This window comes from Apteryx rowi, unplaced genomic scaffold, assembly GCF_003343035.1.
Source record: "Apteryx rowi isolate R43461 unplaced genomic scaffold, aptRow1 scaffold_29, whole genome shotgun sequence".
In the NCBI taxonomy this organism is placed as follows: Eukaryota; Metazoa; Chordata; class Aves; order Apterygiformes; family Apterygidae; genus Apteryx; species Apteryx rowi.
In genome coordinates this window covers 937,932-954,680 of record NW_020449307.1, presented here as the reverse complement: position 1 = coordinate 954,680, position 16,749 = coordinate 937,932, and the positions used below count along the sequence as shown (strand labels likewise).

The 16,749-nt window shown below is 41.8% G+C and overlaps 1 protein-coding gene across 2 annotated transcripts; it reads right to left on the bottom strand.

The window, feature by feature from the left end:
* Window positions 1-6,173: 6,173 nt before the first annotated feature.
* Window positions 6,174-16,656, bottom strand: INSIG1 (insulin induced gene 1). Of its 2 annotated transcripts, none has more exons than XM_026069277.1 (6): window positions 16,617-16,656; window positions 15,591-16,000; window positions 13,511-13,635; window positions 12,661-12,827; window positions 12,070-12,169; window positions 6,174-8,490 (listed from the first exon to the last, which is right to left on the bottom strand). In XM_026069277.1, exons 2-6 carry the CDS (start codon window positions 15,982-15,984, stop codon window positions 8,461-8,463), a joined length of 816 nt encoding a protein of 271 aa, XP_025925062.1. In that variant the 5' UTR covers window positions 15,985-16,000; window positions 16,617-16,656; the 3' UTR covers window positions 6,174-8,460. The 2 variants fall into 2 exon arrangements, with proteins under 2 accessions (XP_025925062.1, XP_025925063.1); XM_026069278.1 differs by having other exon boundaries at window positions 16,612-16,633.
* Between the last annotated feature and the right edge of the window lie 93 nt (window positions 16,657-16,749).

The window sequence follows — 16,749 nt, the reverse complement described above, 5'->3', positions numbered from 1 at the left end:
AAAAATATTTAAAAACAGAGCTTGCAAATAAGATCATCATCACAAGCTCTGCATGGAAATGAATTAATTCTGCTTGTCTGAACAGGATCTCTGTTGCACAAGAGAGCTCTTGAAGTTTGATTTCTGCTCCATTTACTCTGCTATTGCTGGGTAGGTCAGCAGGGCGTATATTTCTGATGATTCTTCCTTAGATCAAGAGAAATTCTCCTCTCCTCTGCATCTCCACTAGGTTCACAGAGATTTCTGGCCTATGCTGTCTAATCCCTGCAGGGCAATATTTGGAGTGGGTTTGAGCCATGTCAGCTGGGATGTTTTGACTCAGCCCCATGAAGTGCAAGGCAGGTGCCAATAAAGTCTCTGCCCTGTTCGGACTCAAGCAGGTTTGAAATCTGGGGCATCTCTGGGCCTCCCTTGGAACGGCATGTGATCTTGGCAGCGTGTCGGAGAACACGCAAGAGCCTCCGTGACTCAAAATCAAATTGGTGATTACTGCCCTCATGAAAGGCAAACACACGATGTTGCTTAGAAAAGGACAGAGGAAGATTCTGCCCATATCCTCTTCCTTCTCCATACATCATATACTTTTTTCAGAGAGTGGCCAGTGCACATGTATGCGTTAAAGAGCCGTTTCACCCAGGTGAGCACAAATCCAAGGTCATTCTGTTGAGCAATATGCCACTTCCCCACAGCTAGCCCCTGTCCCAGCTGGCTTTCCCTTTCCCACTGGCCCGGCAGCAGGGAATTTCCTGGAGAGGTAAGAGCACACTGCTCGGCAGCGCAGATGTCCGCTCAGGAAGGAGCTACACCTCCGCTAACTGCACCGCGCCGCGTGGAGGACCTGCCGGAGGGGCCGGGAGGGCTCAGCCCCACGCTGCCGGGCAGAGCCAGGAGCCGCAGCACAAGCTCTGCACCTGGAGTACGGCCAGCGCCGGGCGCCGCAGCGAGCCGATGGGTTCGAACGAAGAAAACAAGGAGACGCGGGGGGTTTTAACACCGAATCCAGGAGCAGCCCCTCGTTGTACTTGCTTTGTGCTGGAGCATCTGGCACTGACGATCTCACAGCTGCACAGCAGAAACGATCGGGGTGACACCAGTGGTTCTCCTAGGCGCAGAGAAATTTTGCTTTTGGCTGTTACCAGGTTCAAATTATATCCAGCATTAAAGACACTAGCAGCATGCTTTTGTAAAGCAGCAACAGTGAAATACTTACTGGTATTAAAACTTGAATCATTGCTTTTACATTTCAGAGCCAACATAAAAGCTTGAGGTATTTTACCTCCAAGAGCTGTTGTTTCAAATGGCTGCACAGTCTCCAGTACAACATGACAGCTACTTATTTGGCATTGCAAAGCTGCTCTTCCAGGCCAGGGCAGAGCAGGTCAGAAAGATCTGTTGTTTTTTAAACCTCAGTTCAGCCTCTGAAATGCAATTGTCAGAACAGGGCAGTTCCCTGGTTGCTCCCCACAGGCACTGAAGTAGGGGACATGGATCCTTCCACAAAGCTGTTTTTTTTAAGTTTAGCTTTTTTGCTTGTGCCTTATTGTGGAAAGAGGTTTAGAGCCAGACAGGAAAAGAGAGAGAAAAAAAATCCCTTGAACAAGCTGAGAATAAAATCGGAAAGCCTAGACAACACAATGGTGGTGCGCAAATGAAAAGATTGGTTTCTACTTCCTTTCAAGCCACTGTCAGGGCGGCAGGGAGAAAGGTGAGGTCCAAAGGGTTATGAAACCAGAGCGGAGCCTGGGGGAGGTTACGCGCTGTTTAACCAAGGCAGGGGTGGGAAGAAAGAAGCAGCTGAATCACCCTGGGCCAGAGAATTAAAGATCATTGAGGCAGGGGAGTCAAAGAGATATTGAGTCAAATTGGCCAGGAATTTTTTGAAAAACCTTTTTGCCAAAAAAATGCTGATCTGTCAGAACAGAAGATATTTCCTAAAACAAGGTGTTCTTATGAATTTCCAATGTGAAAAATAACTGGGAAAAAAGCTTGGAAATTGAAATGGCCTATCCCACTTTCATAAAAAAGTGGGGTTTAGATTTGTGAATCGGTAAAATGTTACAGTAGTAGACAATTCAGACCATTTTTAAAAGGTCAGAATCAAAACAAAGCAGATCAAAATGATAACAAATGTTTCAGTTGACCCAAAATCCCTGGTCGAAAGTTTTTCTTCTTGTAAAATATATGGGGCTGCACTTGTTCTTACTGAAATCAATGGCAGAACTTCCAAGGCCTCCTCTAATGGGAGACTTCTGTAGACGCTGGAAGGTATGAACAGCTAAAGAAAGAATATCTCAGTCAGTGGAAAGTTTTGGATCAGAGCTGATAGCTGTGCACAACACTATGTCAGCAGAGTGCATTCATGCTATCTGTATTTGGCCCTGCTGAGCAATGTAAGCCCTCAGCCATTTCCTAATGCCACGTTTGGGCAGTTGCCCTCAAAAGCATGTCAACCTGTGGTCGCAACAGGTAACGTCAATCCACAAAGCCCTGGATCAAGGGTCAGGCCTTGCCCTGTTCCTGCTAATACAATGTTGCAAATGCTAGAATAGACTTCAAGTGATAAATATTCTGATGAGCAGAGGAGCATCCTAACTTATCCGGAAATCACAGAAATGCACTGGTGCAGGCTGAGTCCAGGTGAAACGGCACTTCTATGGCAACCAGTATCCCTGCAACCAGCCTGTGGGGCGTCCACCTCCAGCAGTGCCAGGCAGCAGGCTTGGGGGTTTGACTGTGTGGGCTTCAGCCCATACAAGGTGGGAGGCCACAGCCATTCACGACGAGGAAGAGAGATCCATCCTCAGGAAAGTGAGATGCAAGAGAATTTGTCTGAGAGAATTTTTTCCAAGATCTGTTTACAGCAATTATCAATGGTATTTTTCCAGAGGTTCAGAGAAGGAAAGATCCAGCCTTGTCCAAGTCATAAAGCAAGAGATCATTCAAAACCCTTTGGAAGTATTGTAGGCAGGCAATAATGAAACTGTATATGCTTTAACCCTTCAGGTTCCTATGACTGGCTTGCAGCTGCTCTCACAAAACAAATGACCTCTCTCAGGTATCTCTCTTCTCCAAAATGACTTCTCTTCTTAGATGTGACTATGACCTTCCAAAAGCCACCACAGACACCTCCTTTGTGTCCAAGACCAAGGTGTAGATACTCCTGGAGATCACAAACCCCTTGTTCAATCGTGAAGGTCCCAACAATTCTTGGTGACTGTAGGGCATATTTGCAGTAGGCTGTGGGCCTTCTTGCACTGCAGGATAAGCAAGTCTTTCCTAAGCTCAAATTGTCTCAACCAGTAGCTCATAGAGCCTCAGCAATTCTGATTAGAAGTTTGCATATATCTCTGTGGTACACTGCAGTTCAAAATGCAGCCTGAAATGCAGACAGACCTTTCATCCTGAAGACCACAAAGCTCACATATGAGCAACAAATTTCTGCAGATAGATGTCAGCAAGCTTTTTTTGTTACAGACACTCACTGGATTTGACCTTGATTCCCCTGTGAATCCAGCTTACTATGTCTTAATTTTTGGGCACCTGTTTCAAGATACCATAAAGGGGATGAACTTTCCATGCATTCATGTGCGGGTAACAGATGTATATAGCCCTCACTAGAAATATATATATATATTTTTAAACCAAGCCMGTTCAGCTAGATACTACTAGAACTAATATAGCCTTCAAGACTTTATTAGCAGGACTAAGAATATTCAGGGCTAGCAAATAAATCTGACCTCTGAAATCAATTATCTTTCACTTTTATATTGTCATGTCACCTGCTGTGAAGTGCTAAACCAGATTCAGCCCTGATTTCAAGAGTCAGCCCCCCATGCCCTCAATCAGCCTCTCCTCGTATGTTAATTATCTTAGCGGCCCTTTGCTGGACTCACTCCAGTATTCGCATGCTATTCTTGTACAGCGTGGCCCAGAGTGGGACATGGCACACCAGGTGGGGTCTCACCAGGGCTGAGTAGAGGGGAAATAAACACCTTCCTCAGAACTGACTTGAAGCACAGTATCAGGGAGGCATCTGTGTCCCAGGTTAGACATCTGCCACCAAGATCGTTCTGTGAATTTTCTTCTGAACAATATCAATAAAATTGTTTCATACCTCTTACAGTTTTCATATGCTCTGCAATAGAAAATGAGTTTTTCCATGGGATGTTAGCCTATCACATTGAAATCTTCACACTCTGCATAGTAAAAGATCAGTTCTTGTCAAGAAGGAGGGGAGAAAAAGAAAAAAAAAAAAGCTTCTTGGGAAAAGTGAGACCTTAGACTGTTCATTCTGGTCTCCTAGGAGTATGAGCTCTACTGACTGGCAACTGAGCTAGGAGATGATGATGCAGCTGTGTTTGATTTCTCTGCTGAAATGCTATTTGGCATTAATTACTATAGGAAACACAGCAAGTCAGTGTAATTTTTGTAGTACTTGTCCGATATTTAAGGAACAATACAATAGCACCCTGAAACTACCTAAAAGGCAGACATGATTTACTGTGATAGAGAAAATTATTATTTACAGCAGGAGAAAGGTAAAAAACAGACTAAGAACTTGTGTGAGCTCTGACCCTTTATGACTTTTGGACAGTAATGTCAAAGTAACTACATTGATTATATATGGAAATAATTATATATCCTTTGAATTTTGTTTCTGAAAGAGATCAGGCCAGTAGCACCATTACAATCTACAGACCTTCTTAGCACAGAGATATGCAATAAAAACCACAGTCCTCATTCCCATGTAATTAATGTCATCATAGTTCCCATATGTAACCAATGAAGTCCATAGAAAACTGTCATTGAACAACAAAATAAGGATTCAAATGCAGGGAGAAGACTAAGGAGTAGGTGTGGGGCAACTGGTATATTCATCAAGAGCAAATCAACACACTTCCATTACCCAGAGAAGATTATCACCTATAGAAAGCCTTTTTGGCATTTTAGCTGGAAGGACTTATGATCACCCACCTCTCAAAGATTTACAAGATAGGACCCTTAATGATCTCTTACATAGAGGTGTATTTTGTTCAATTAGCCAAACATGGAATGCTTTGTTCTCATGAATTTTGGAGCTACTCTGATGAAAGGCAACTGAGACTTAATTTCATTATTCATCTCAATATGTTCCTGCCGTATTCAGAGAACAGTTTATGGGCCCTCCTGTGGCTAATTTAGCACCTGCAAATCCCCATGCTTAAAGCCAAAGGGTGTATAACCTACTGCATAGTTCCTGCAGATTCATTCACAGCTCAAATCATCATGCTTTCTAGAAAGACTTTTTCCTCTCCTTTAGAAACTTTGTACACACTTCACTGTCTCAGAAGGAGACTATCGTAAGATGCCCTAGTTCTCCAAGAGTAGGCTGTATCCCAAACCTTTTTGTATTTTTAACTCCTTTTGATAAAACCTGAGAAGACCTTGAGGGAAAGCAAGGCACCCTGAGGACCTGGGTCAGTCTTGAATTGGAGCTGTGAACAGCTATTTCACCAGCTGACATAGGGCACTCACTGAAGTTAAACAGACAACGTAGGCTGTCTCAGCTAACACAGTTAAGAAGGTCCCAATGAATGCTGCTTGAACTAAGTCAACAGACTGCACTAAAATGGATGAAGGTTGATCAAAGCCATTCCATTGTTTCCACTACAAATGTAGCAGCCTCTCGGAGAAGCCTGAAATAAGTATTTAAATGCAGTAAAATTGAAATCTGGATGCAAGACTTAGAATTGCTTAGCCTTATCAGCTGTGCTTACTTGTTCTTACTGTTTGAACCCTTCAAGATGCGTCAGAATGTAGTATTCATTACTGCAAATAACCAAGCTGCGATAGGAAGCTACAGTTTGCCCTGCCCCCTCCATATTTTGTTTCCAGTTATGAATTTCAGCATCTTGGAAGACAATGGTAATAGCATTCTGCATATAAACTTAATCTTAGGTCACGTAACAGTAGCATATACTTATCCCACTCTCCTGGCAAAACAGTAAGACTATTTTTCTTCAACTCTATAATCCAAGCTGGAAACCCTTCTAAAAGCTAATCTCTCCAAGTTCAGACTGTTTTTTTTTAAACCGCTGAGTATGCATGACTGAATATTAGTTATGCAACCATAACAACTGTCCTTTTCAAGAAAGATTCCTGCATAATGCGAATACAGAGAATCCAAGGCAATATTACTTGGTCTTAAAACTTTAATAGTAAAAAAAGTGTAAAACCAAACACACCACTGAAAACTTACCAGTAATGAGAATTTAAGTGTTCAAATTCAGAATAGTGCAAATTTTCTTCACTCCCCTCCCACCTCTTCCAAACTTAAATCACTTTGGTTCATATACTTACAAGTATTGGCAAAAAAAAATGAACTTCTGACTTACATTTTTGGCTGTATTATTTGTAATACATACAGATTTAGTTTCAGTCTTTACAAATAAATCTTAAATACCTATCAATCAAATATATGTAGAGATCACTGTTATCTTTACTTCCATCTGGTGTTGTAAGGCTTTGCAATTGGTTTTAAGATGGTTACAAAACTGTTTCCCCACCAAGTAACATACTACTTAAAATGAGCTGAGCTGATCCAGTCCTGATCTGAGGACCTAATCTCTTCAAGTAGTCCTACAAAATGTGATTATTTATGTTTTAAACATTTGAGGAAGGATCTTATACCAATGAAATTACTCTTGATTTACACCAAATAAAGACTAGAATTAGGGTCTGCTTTTAACTTAGATTTTGTGCTAAACTTTTTATATAAAAATAAAGCACAAGCAGCAGTTATTGCATTCCCCTCAAAGAGTAAATATAGCCAGAATACTGCTACCTTGCCTTAATATCTTCTTCTGATGGGTCAGTCTTTAACAGATGCCTCTAACTATATCTGAAGCCATGTAAGATTGGAAATGAAGAAAAAAAATGCGTAATACAAAAGGCATATCCATAAAAGTTTACAAGTACACCATAACCACATAATCTGAATATTTCTAAAAATCTGGGTTCAATGAAAGATACAACAAAACTAGCTTTCCTAGTTAAATAAATTATTGCTCCATTTGATTCCATGCAGCATTGAAATGAACTCAGAACCCTTTTCTCTTTAATCTGTCATAAGAAACAATGAATATTGAAGAGAATATAAGGCTCAGATTTACTGTACATTGCACTTTAATTTTAAGACCTAATACTTGCTATTTAGGTCTATGGTGGTCTAAGCTATCAAATGAATTGTGCTCACTAGAACTAAGTATTAAGAAACACCAAACATTTAATGTAGTGACATAAGCACTCTTCTTTTTACAAGACAATCACAGATTGCAAGTTCTATAGGGTTGTGTAAAAACAAATAGTGATCTCTTTCAGAAGCTGAGCTGAGAAAACAAGCTGTTCACTATTACTATTGTTCACATACATTTTAAAATCACATTTTAGGCCTTTCTCTGTTTCCAGTCAAATCAGTCAAAACCCTGACTCAAACAGATGCAAGATCAGAGATACCTTTAGGAGGAAACTGCAAAACTTTGACTTAAGGAGTTGGAGGCACATACTTGATGGCCATAAGCATCTGCAATACTTGTTTTTTCAGAGATACCAGACATTTAATATGCCTGAAGACCCATCTCAGTAAGATCCTGAAGCATATGTCCTACTTTAAGCAGGAATGCTCACATACACCTAAGTCTTTTACTGAATTGGGGACAGAATTTGATCCTCTCAAATCTTACTGCAAGCTTCAGAAGAAATTAAGTTTCAAGTCAGAATTTCCTGATAGTTAAAGTTTACTTTAGAATAAGATTGTCAAGTATTCACTTATCGTACTGAAGTAATTTAGAAATTCCAAACTCAGTGACTTAAAAACTTTCCTCCCTCCAGCCCCCTCTCCCACCAAAAGGCAGAGAAACTCAATGCAGCATTACAAGTAAGGGCATGATTCCTTCATAAGACTCTTAAAAGCGTTAATGCAATGCCTTTAATCTATTTCGATCACTCTTATTTTTAAATAACCCTATTTTAAAAAGATTTGGATAAATACTATTCCTATTAAACCATACTTCATCATTGTTAAGCACCATCAATCTACTTCCTTTGGGCACTGATACAAGAGCTTGTAATTAAATTTTAGTTTCAAGGCTTTAAAATATGGCAGCTGCTTCAATAACTTACACTGGAGTCTAATACTTGGAAAACTGCCATTTAGCCTGAACAGCTGTATGTAACTTGGTATTAAATTCTTCCAGAGAACAGCCATACGCATAATGCTTATGCAGTAAATCAGGGTAAGATTTCAAGATAAGCAGTTAATTTCACTTGGCTATTCTAAGAGTGGATTAATAATTTTCACAAGTCGTTTGTGCAGTGAGCCCATACAGAGATTATTTTTTCTAAATAATCTTCAATTTAAAACAGGAACACATCTTCTTAATGTTGTTTTCACACTGGCATCATGCCCTCTCCTCCAAAGATTTAGTCATTGTGTGGTTTCTCTGGAATACCCTACAGATAGGAGGGGAAGAAAAAAGAAAAAAGTATGTTATAATTTAGTATCATGTGACAAGTTAATACATTATCCCATGCTTTCAATAAACAGTGAATTAACCTCAGTAAGACTGGCAATGACCTAGCAGACTTGATTTATTGTAAAAGCTCAACTAGGAGGTGCTCCATAACTAGACAAAAATATCCCACTATGGTGCTTTGCCACTTCAGCCCAACCATTTGATAAATGCATCTACCAATTACACTGCTTTTTTATATGACTTTGTTATTTTTCCTCTGTATGTCAGACGCTTTCTTAGCAGAAAATACATAGTACTTGCTTAATGGGCATTATTATTATTATTTTTTTTTTTTATGGCCGCATTTCAAGTTATGGCTTCAAGCCAAAATTATTGTATTTTCCATCAAAAACTGGTATTGGATAGCCTTAACTCATTTTCTCCTAAGTTCCTCTTCTAGTATGAAACCCTGCAAGTATCTGAATGCAAAAACAATTTAACYGACTTTTAAAAAAGCTTGTAAGAAGTTATTCTCGTTCTACAGACAATGAGTCAAACTACAAAAGGCCTCAATATTGAATGCAGTCACATTCCTGCAGCCTCAAGCAGTACCAAACAATAGGTATTTGTGAGGGGATGTTCTGAATACCACCCTAGTTTGCTAGATATCGAGAATGTCRGTCACAATTCATAATGAAGTGTTGTCATCCAGTTAACTCAGCTGATGAGCAATGACTGAGTACCTTTAGGTGTTGTAAAGAGGAGCAAGAACCAATGACTGCAGGAGCACTTCCTCTTTTAAAAAAATCAAAAGGTTAAATAAAACACTGGATCCTTAAGCTGGTAGCAAAAAACAGCCTGGGCTAACAGGAGGTTTACTTAAATGTAATACAGCACTTAGTTACTACATACAAGCTCAATTGAAATCCAATGATCAAAAAGCAGCAAGCATGTCCCAGACAACATTTCCCAGACAGGATGGGAGTGGGATCTCTCAGAAGCGTAACCAGACTGGAGCCATAGAAGGATACAGCTGACCTTTACTGGGCTCCTTCTCCACACTAGTACATCTTGTTTACTAACATCCAGGCAGAGTAGGTATAAAGTGCAGCATTTCTGACATGTGTTTCATCTATTTTTCTGGTCACTTAAGCCAAGCAGTATTTAGGGTAAGGAAGACCATTCTCTAGTGCTGTTTCACTTATTTACTAGGATAGACACAGCTCTGTAACTTAGACCTCTTCAGTTAGCAAAACATTTTTATGTCAAGAACCCCACTCTCAGCATCACTACACTTCTCCCAATTTCTTTTCTAACTGCAAAAACTAGATGTGGCAGAGGGAGAAGCAAGACAATTTTACTCCACTAGAATACTTTCCACAGGTGCTGCCTTCTACTCTATACATGCCCAGAAAATACCTATTGTTTGATTTGCAACTGTCAAATGCAGCTGAACAGTTTGGTGAGTGCAGGAAAATACAGTTACAAAAACACCATTTCATTCAGGTTTATTTTAAAGCTGCAATATTGCATCTTCTTGCCACCTTCACACTGGATGATAAAGTGGATTGATACCAGATGATCCAGTAGGTTTGTTTGTTTTTTTAAAGGAGAAAAAAAAAAGTTAGAATAGAGAGAAAAAGAAATTCTTCTAATTTTCAGAACTGAATACTTCATAATCACTACACAAGTGTTCCTGCAAAAATGTTGTGCTTCTTAAATTGTTTCCAAACTAAGCGAGAATAGTGTAAAATACATGAGAAGACATTTCTAGATAACCAAAATAGAGTGCTTTTGCCTTGCCAGCCTCCCTCCTTCTTTGGAAGAAAGATGACAAAGTTGTCAGGAAAATTGCAGGCAGGAGCCAGTCTGATTTTAACTACACTCAGCTGAGATGCCAGCTGAAAAAAAAAGGCGGCAAAAAAAAGGAAAGGGGAGAGAAAAAAAATCATATACACCTAAATTTTAGCCCTTTCTTTAAGGCTTCCTTCCTTTGCCTTCTAACACAGAAAGCACAGCATCCGGAAGTGCTGAATATACCAATATGAAATACAGAACTGGAGCATGTAATTGACCCAACAGCTTTATTATGGGACTCCACTTGCAAAAGTGGAGATGAAATTTTCCACTCAAACCAAGAAAAAAAAAATAGTAATAATAAAACTTTTTAACAAAAGCCCCAAACTCTACTCCCCCCACCTGTCAAACATTTAATCAGGTGGGAGGGAGGAGGGAAAACATGCAGACAGCATATATCACTGGAATTTGAAGTAGGAGTAGTGAGCTTGTATTTTAAAGCATCTGAGGGCAAGCCAAAATTGATTGCAATTTAAGAACGTGACCCTGGGCCAGGGAAATCTGTAACTTTGTATCAATCCAACAGTTAAGAATTCTAAGAAGAAAAGCCTTATGAAGTAGACCTCTTTCCCAATATATTTGGGTGTTGTTGGTTTTTTTTAAAATCAATCTTTTCTACAATATGTTATGGTAATTTTGTGTAATTTAGAATCAATACTAAGGAAAATAATTTTTAATGTTATCCACTGGTGGTCAAGCAACATGGTTCTTTTCCCCAGCTTGTCTGCAAGCCTGTCAGTCTATATAGAGTCAAGTCCTAACAGTCTGCACTAGAAGTACATTAGTAACCAAACATTGGGTTAGGAAGGCTAGGTAGAAGAGATGGAAAGCCTGTTCCAGGCAAGACAGTTAGACTATCTTTTTATTCATTTGCAGTCCAACAGTCTCAAAAAGCAGCTTTCTTACTGCAYATCTTTGAGCAGTGACTAGTATTTCAAGAATTTCAAGTCTACACCCTTTGCTCAGTAATAATTGAAGGTACCTAAACAGCCCTAGAGAAGTGAAGTACTTGAAGAATGTTTACTAGGATAACGGAAATATGTAGCAAAGGAGATAGCAGTTAAATCAATATAGTATTAATTACTACTATCCATCAGTGTCAGAATGCATTTGACAAGCAGGGCTTAAGCTGATGTGCAAGCATACAGCCAGGTTTACTGTTAAGTACACTGTAAGGAAATAATTACTTGAGATCCTAGCAAATGAGACAATCGTTTATATTATATTATCCCATATATGGAGTGGTACTTTAACTACATGTTAGCTGAACAGAAAGAGCGTATTTCATTCTAGGAGTAGCAGAATTCAGTGCTACATAAAGGCATTTCCATTCACCTAAACAACAAGAATGTCTTACTGAATGAATAATTAGAGCAAGCCCATCTGTCTCTCAGCTTCTTAGCTATATCAGATGTTAAGTCAAACTGTTGGAGAGGCAGCGACTAAGATTCTGGCCAGATCTGGTATACTGATTCCAGTCTTTTCCCAGCAACAGCCTAAATAAGTTACATACAGAAGACACTCAAACACTAATTATGAAGACAATTCCCACTCCACTGGCAACATAGATTGTATGCTTACATGTCAACTCTTGAGAAGATTTCCATGAATCTTAGTCAGTTTGTGAGTCATACCCTCAAAGGCATAATTTGTTCTTGGACTAACAACGGTGGAAGGTACTTGGATGGTTAAGAGGAAATGCTAATTATACAATAATTACCATAGCCAGTTGGCGTCCTATGTTTCCTACAGTCACACCTCCTGAGAAAAATATACATGGAAGCCAAGAACGGATGTAAAGAAAATCCGGGGATGTATACCTAATAAACAAAAGGACATATGTTAAAGACAAGTTATTATCATCATCTTACATGCTGCTAGCAAGATGCTACAGAATTCTCTCCTCAGGCCCAAACAGAATGGTAGCATAGGAGAGGGAATGCAGAGACCAAAAATACATCAGTTATTAAAACAAGTGTTTTTGTTGGATAAAAGGTAGCTTCCTAGCCAGCAAAATTCAGAAATTCTCTCTCCTGAGAGAAAGTTAATAGTACACCAGATCAGAAGAGGTTTAGTTCGTTGAGGTGTTATTATTTCACCATAGGTCTGAATCTGTCTCCTTGCCTCCTTCCCCCTGCCCTCCAGTTCTCAGTCTGATCATTTGGAACAATTGCACAATTAGCTGCTTTAGACAAACAAAACATCTTTTTATAAGAATATGCTAAATACATTAACTAATTTTCAGTGCATGTRCACCCACATTTTTATTAAGTCAAGAGAGTTGAAATACTATTTGCAAAGTGTAACTTACTGATAAACACCATTATATACAAGAAACTGGGTTATCAGAGTTGCTACAAAGGCTATTGTAATTCCAAGTCCGAGACCACTTCTTGAACGATCAAACGTCCACCAAAGGCCCAGTGACAAGGCTGCTAGAGTCAAGGACAGCTGGACGTTGTTTGCAAAATCTAGTTTCTGGAAAAAGATGTTAAGGACAATCCTTTTAAGTCTGCAGACAGCTTGTTGCTGAAACTGAACAAGAGAACCTAACTTGAAAATGATCAAGATTTTATATCTCTAAATGCAATATGCTTAGGATCTGTTTTTGAGACCTGCTGAGCAATCACTGCTCTTGCTGACTTCATCTGGAGTGTGAGTGTAAAGACAGCATCAATTCTCACACTGAGTATCCAAAGGCTAATATACCGTACACTAATGTATTTAACTTTTATGGATTTTTATCCAAGGTAACCTAGTATACCTGCCAATTTAGGTTTTCTGCTCAAATCATTACTATTCAACACAAAAAGAGCACTCTTATGGAACAGTTTAATGCATCTCCCCAGTAAATACATATATAGCATTTTAATCTGTATGCTGTCTGCATCTAATAACACAAATTACATGGTTACTCTCACAGTTGTATCAGATATTATAGCAGGCCAACTCCTCCCCCAGCCCAGAACCTAATTATTAAGTGGACTGCGTGGCTCTCAAACTGCTGTGAAGCTGACAGCACAATACAATACTTCCTTTATGTCTCTGCCAGTAGCATTATCCTTACCTTTGTAAAACTCCAAAACATGGATGGGAGAAATTGTGTTGCATGACTATATACTAAGCACACTAACCAACAGTATAAATGAGTTCAAGGATACTGCACTTGCATGATTAATGCCAACGAAAACTGCTATACATCGCATTACACTGGCCCACTCCCTCTTGAATTTGTGTGGTTCTCCAAGGTGGCTGTCAATGCAGGGATACAGCAGGCCAACAACAGCTGTAACAGAATCAAGTAAGAGCACTTATATTAGCCATTACACAATGATCACTTCAATATTGCTTAATATTAGTTTGGCAAAWAAGTGACTGGCAAAGCCTCCTAAGTAGTCAAGAGCCTATCATGCTACAGTAAGTCAGATGAAATTAGTTATTAACAACTCCCCTACATTTTTTTAAGCAAAAAAGAAAGACTTTAAAGCAACGTTCAGTGTGAACCTTTAAAGCAGAATTATGCTGCAAAGTTAAGGTATCTGACTCCAAGCTCTTCTCCAGATAGTGTACATCATTTCACATCCTGAGTAGATGTTTGCTATATGCCAATAAATAGCAAGTCAACATAAAAAGCTTAATTATGGGAAGGAATGGAATATGCCTTTATTGCTCATGTGCAGGATAGCAAATTTTATGAACTTGATTCATTAGCTGTCAATCAGGCCCTGAAGTAATGTTTGCTGGACTTAAAAGTTTCTTGGCAGGAGTTSCTTTCTTTCCTTCTACAGGATTATGAGGTTAACCTCTTCAAATCAACTGAATTTTGGTATCAAATAGAGGCAGGACAGAATTTAAGGAAGTGACTGCCAATAGTCATATTGATGCCAGTGAAAAAAAAATTACTCATACTATTAAGCAGACAAAGTTTTACCCTAATATAGCACTTTCTCAGYCTGCAAATATGATTACAAGAAAAGGTTAGCATCATCTTGCTACTAGCACAAACACTAGATGAGTTTTATTCTAAGGCTTGCAACTCCTCATGGGGTCACAAGCTCCAGGTTTAAGCATGCTGCTTTAACAGTAGTATGTTTGTTTGCTTCCTTTCCTACCCCATTTTTTCCCTCCTAAGAGGAATAATTTTATGTGAAGAACATTACAAGACGCATCATTCTATGAAAGTGTACAAGTGATTTGATTATGAGCAGCTTTCATTTTCTGATGCCAGTTGCCAGGACTGTTGAGCAGGATTTTTACCTTATGATAATAGCTAAATGACTGACTTTTAATCCCATTGTGACAGGATTATTAGAACTCTTACTAGAGCCTATTTTATGGCAATTTCTTTTCACTAAATGAGTTATCACTCACTTAAGAAAATGAATAATCTTTTGCACTCTCTTACTATGAGTAGCACACAGTAGTACAGTAGTACTTGTACAGCCACTGGCATRTTTAATCCCTTAACCCTCCACCACGGTAGTATGTGTGTACAGGACGTTTGATAAAAGTAGGAGTCGGTTGTTAACGCTAACGAATCAGATAAATGCCCGCTACTGYTTCAGTTGCGCCGCACAAAGGCCTCTTATTTTCGCCGGGCGCTCCGTGCCGCGGCCCAGCGCGACCCCCCGGCTGCCGGCGCGGCGCCAAGCGCCGCCGCGTGCGACTTCCTTGTTTTCGGCCCGTGGCATGTTGGCCGCGCCAGCCAATGGCGAGAGGCGGCGGCGACTCACCAGTTCCGCAGGGAGCCAATCAGAGCGCGGGCAGGGGTGACGCGCACCGCGGCCGCGGCGCCGGCTCCAAGCGGCGCGGCCGGGCCCGGCGGCGGGGACGCCCGGAGCCCCCGCTCCCGCGGGGCCGGCAGCAGCCGCGGCTGGGTGCGGCAGGCCGATGCCCCCACGCACGCCGCCTGCTCCCCGCGCATCACTGGGCCGGGGTACTTCTGCTGCTTCATACTGCAAAATTGCAGCGGACTTCCAAAAAGAGGCACTTCAGCCGCATTAAGAATGTGCTCAGCTGAAGCTCAAAAAAGCTTCCAGGCAAGTAGAAAAGGTGTTTGTGCTCCTGGATAAAGTTGGAATCAAGCTACATCCAAAAAACCCAGAATTTACATCACTTAAATTCTACACATCAAATTCAGTAAGTGCAAAGCCCCAACACACACAGGCCAAAAATTCAGGGCCACTCACTGCCTTTTTTTCCCAAGGAGGGTGAGGAAAATCAGGCATGGAAGGAACTCACCTGCAGCTGTCCCACAGCAAGGGGGCACCCACCAGGCAGAGGAGAAGATAGTGGAGATGACTTCCTCAGGGAATAGAGTCACATTTCTCTGGATCTGCAGCAAGTTCAGCACCAATGCCATGAAAGCACCGACAACAAAGAGGACCACGCTCCTCTGCACGAGGTGTTGACTCAAGTTCAAGGTGCTGCTGCTACTGGTATTACTGCTGACACTGGAGGTGCTGGGGCTCCGTGCTCCACGACCCACCAAAGCCAGTGAGGAGCTTGAGACAGAGGAGCTCAGCATCTCGCCCACCTTGGCAGCCAGCCCAGCAGCAGTGTCCCCCAAGTGGTTTTTATGCCTTCCCCTGGCAGTGCAGGAACAGCTCCAGGTGCAGCTCTCTAACCTGGGCATTGGCTTCACCAGGGTCCTGAAACACATGCACAAGGACAGCCTGTTAAGACCCAAAACAACGGGGCAGTTCAACCCCAGACCCTTGTACAGTGCTGACGTACAGAYGAGAAATAAACAACACGCTCTCCTACAACACTAGCCACGTGGAAGCTTTAAAGGCACCGGGCAAACAGCTTGGATGCCTGACAGACTGGGAAGGAGACAGATGCTGAACAGCAAGGTAAGACGGGCACAGAAACGAAGTGACCCGACGTCCCAGGGCTGCTGCAGGGGCCGCGCAGGCTCGCCGAGAAGCAGCCGAGTCCCGTGCGCGCCTCTGCCACCCCCACTTGTCCCAAGCGGCACCAGCGTCCAGGAGGGCTCAGGCCCAGGGCAAAATACACGAGCAGAGGGACTTCGCCGAGCACCTCCCAGGCCGGGATCCCGGGCGGACTTGCACAACCCCTTCTCCTGCGGGAAAGGGAAGCGGTTTCCCGACTCGGAGCGGTAACACCACCTCCTCAGCCCTCGCTCCCCAGCCCTGACCCCTCCGGGCACCGCGCTCCCGCCGCTGTCCCTCCCCAAGGAGCGGGTCCCCACGGGCACCCGGGGCAGGGGCCTCACCTCCCCTGCCTCGCCTCACCTTACCTTACCTCACGGGGCTACGCCGGGGCCGCTCCGTCGGCGGGGAGTGAACGGCCGCCGCCGCCTCCCTCGCCCTCCCACCCCGCGCTCTCGCTCGCTGGCCCCGGCCCGCTCCCGGGGTAAGGTTTATAAGCCTCCAGC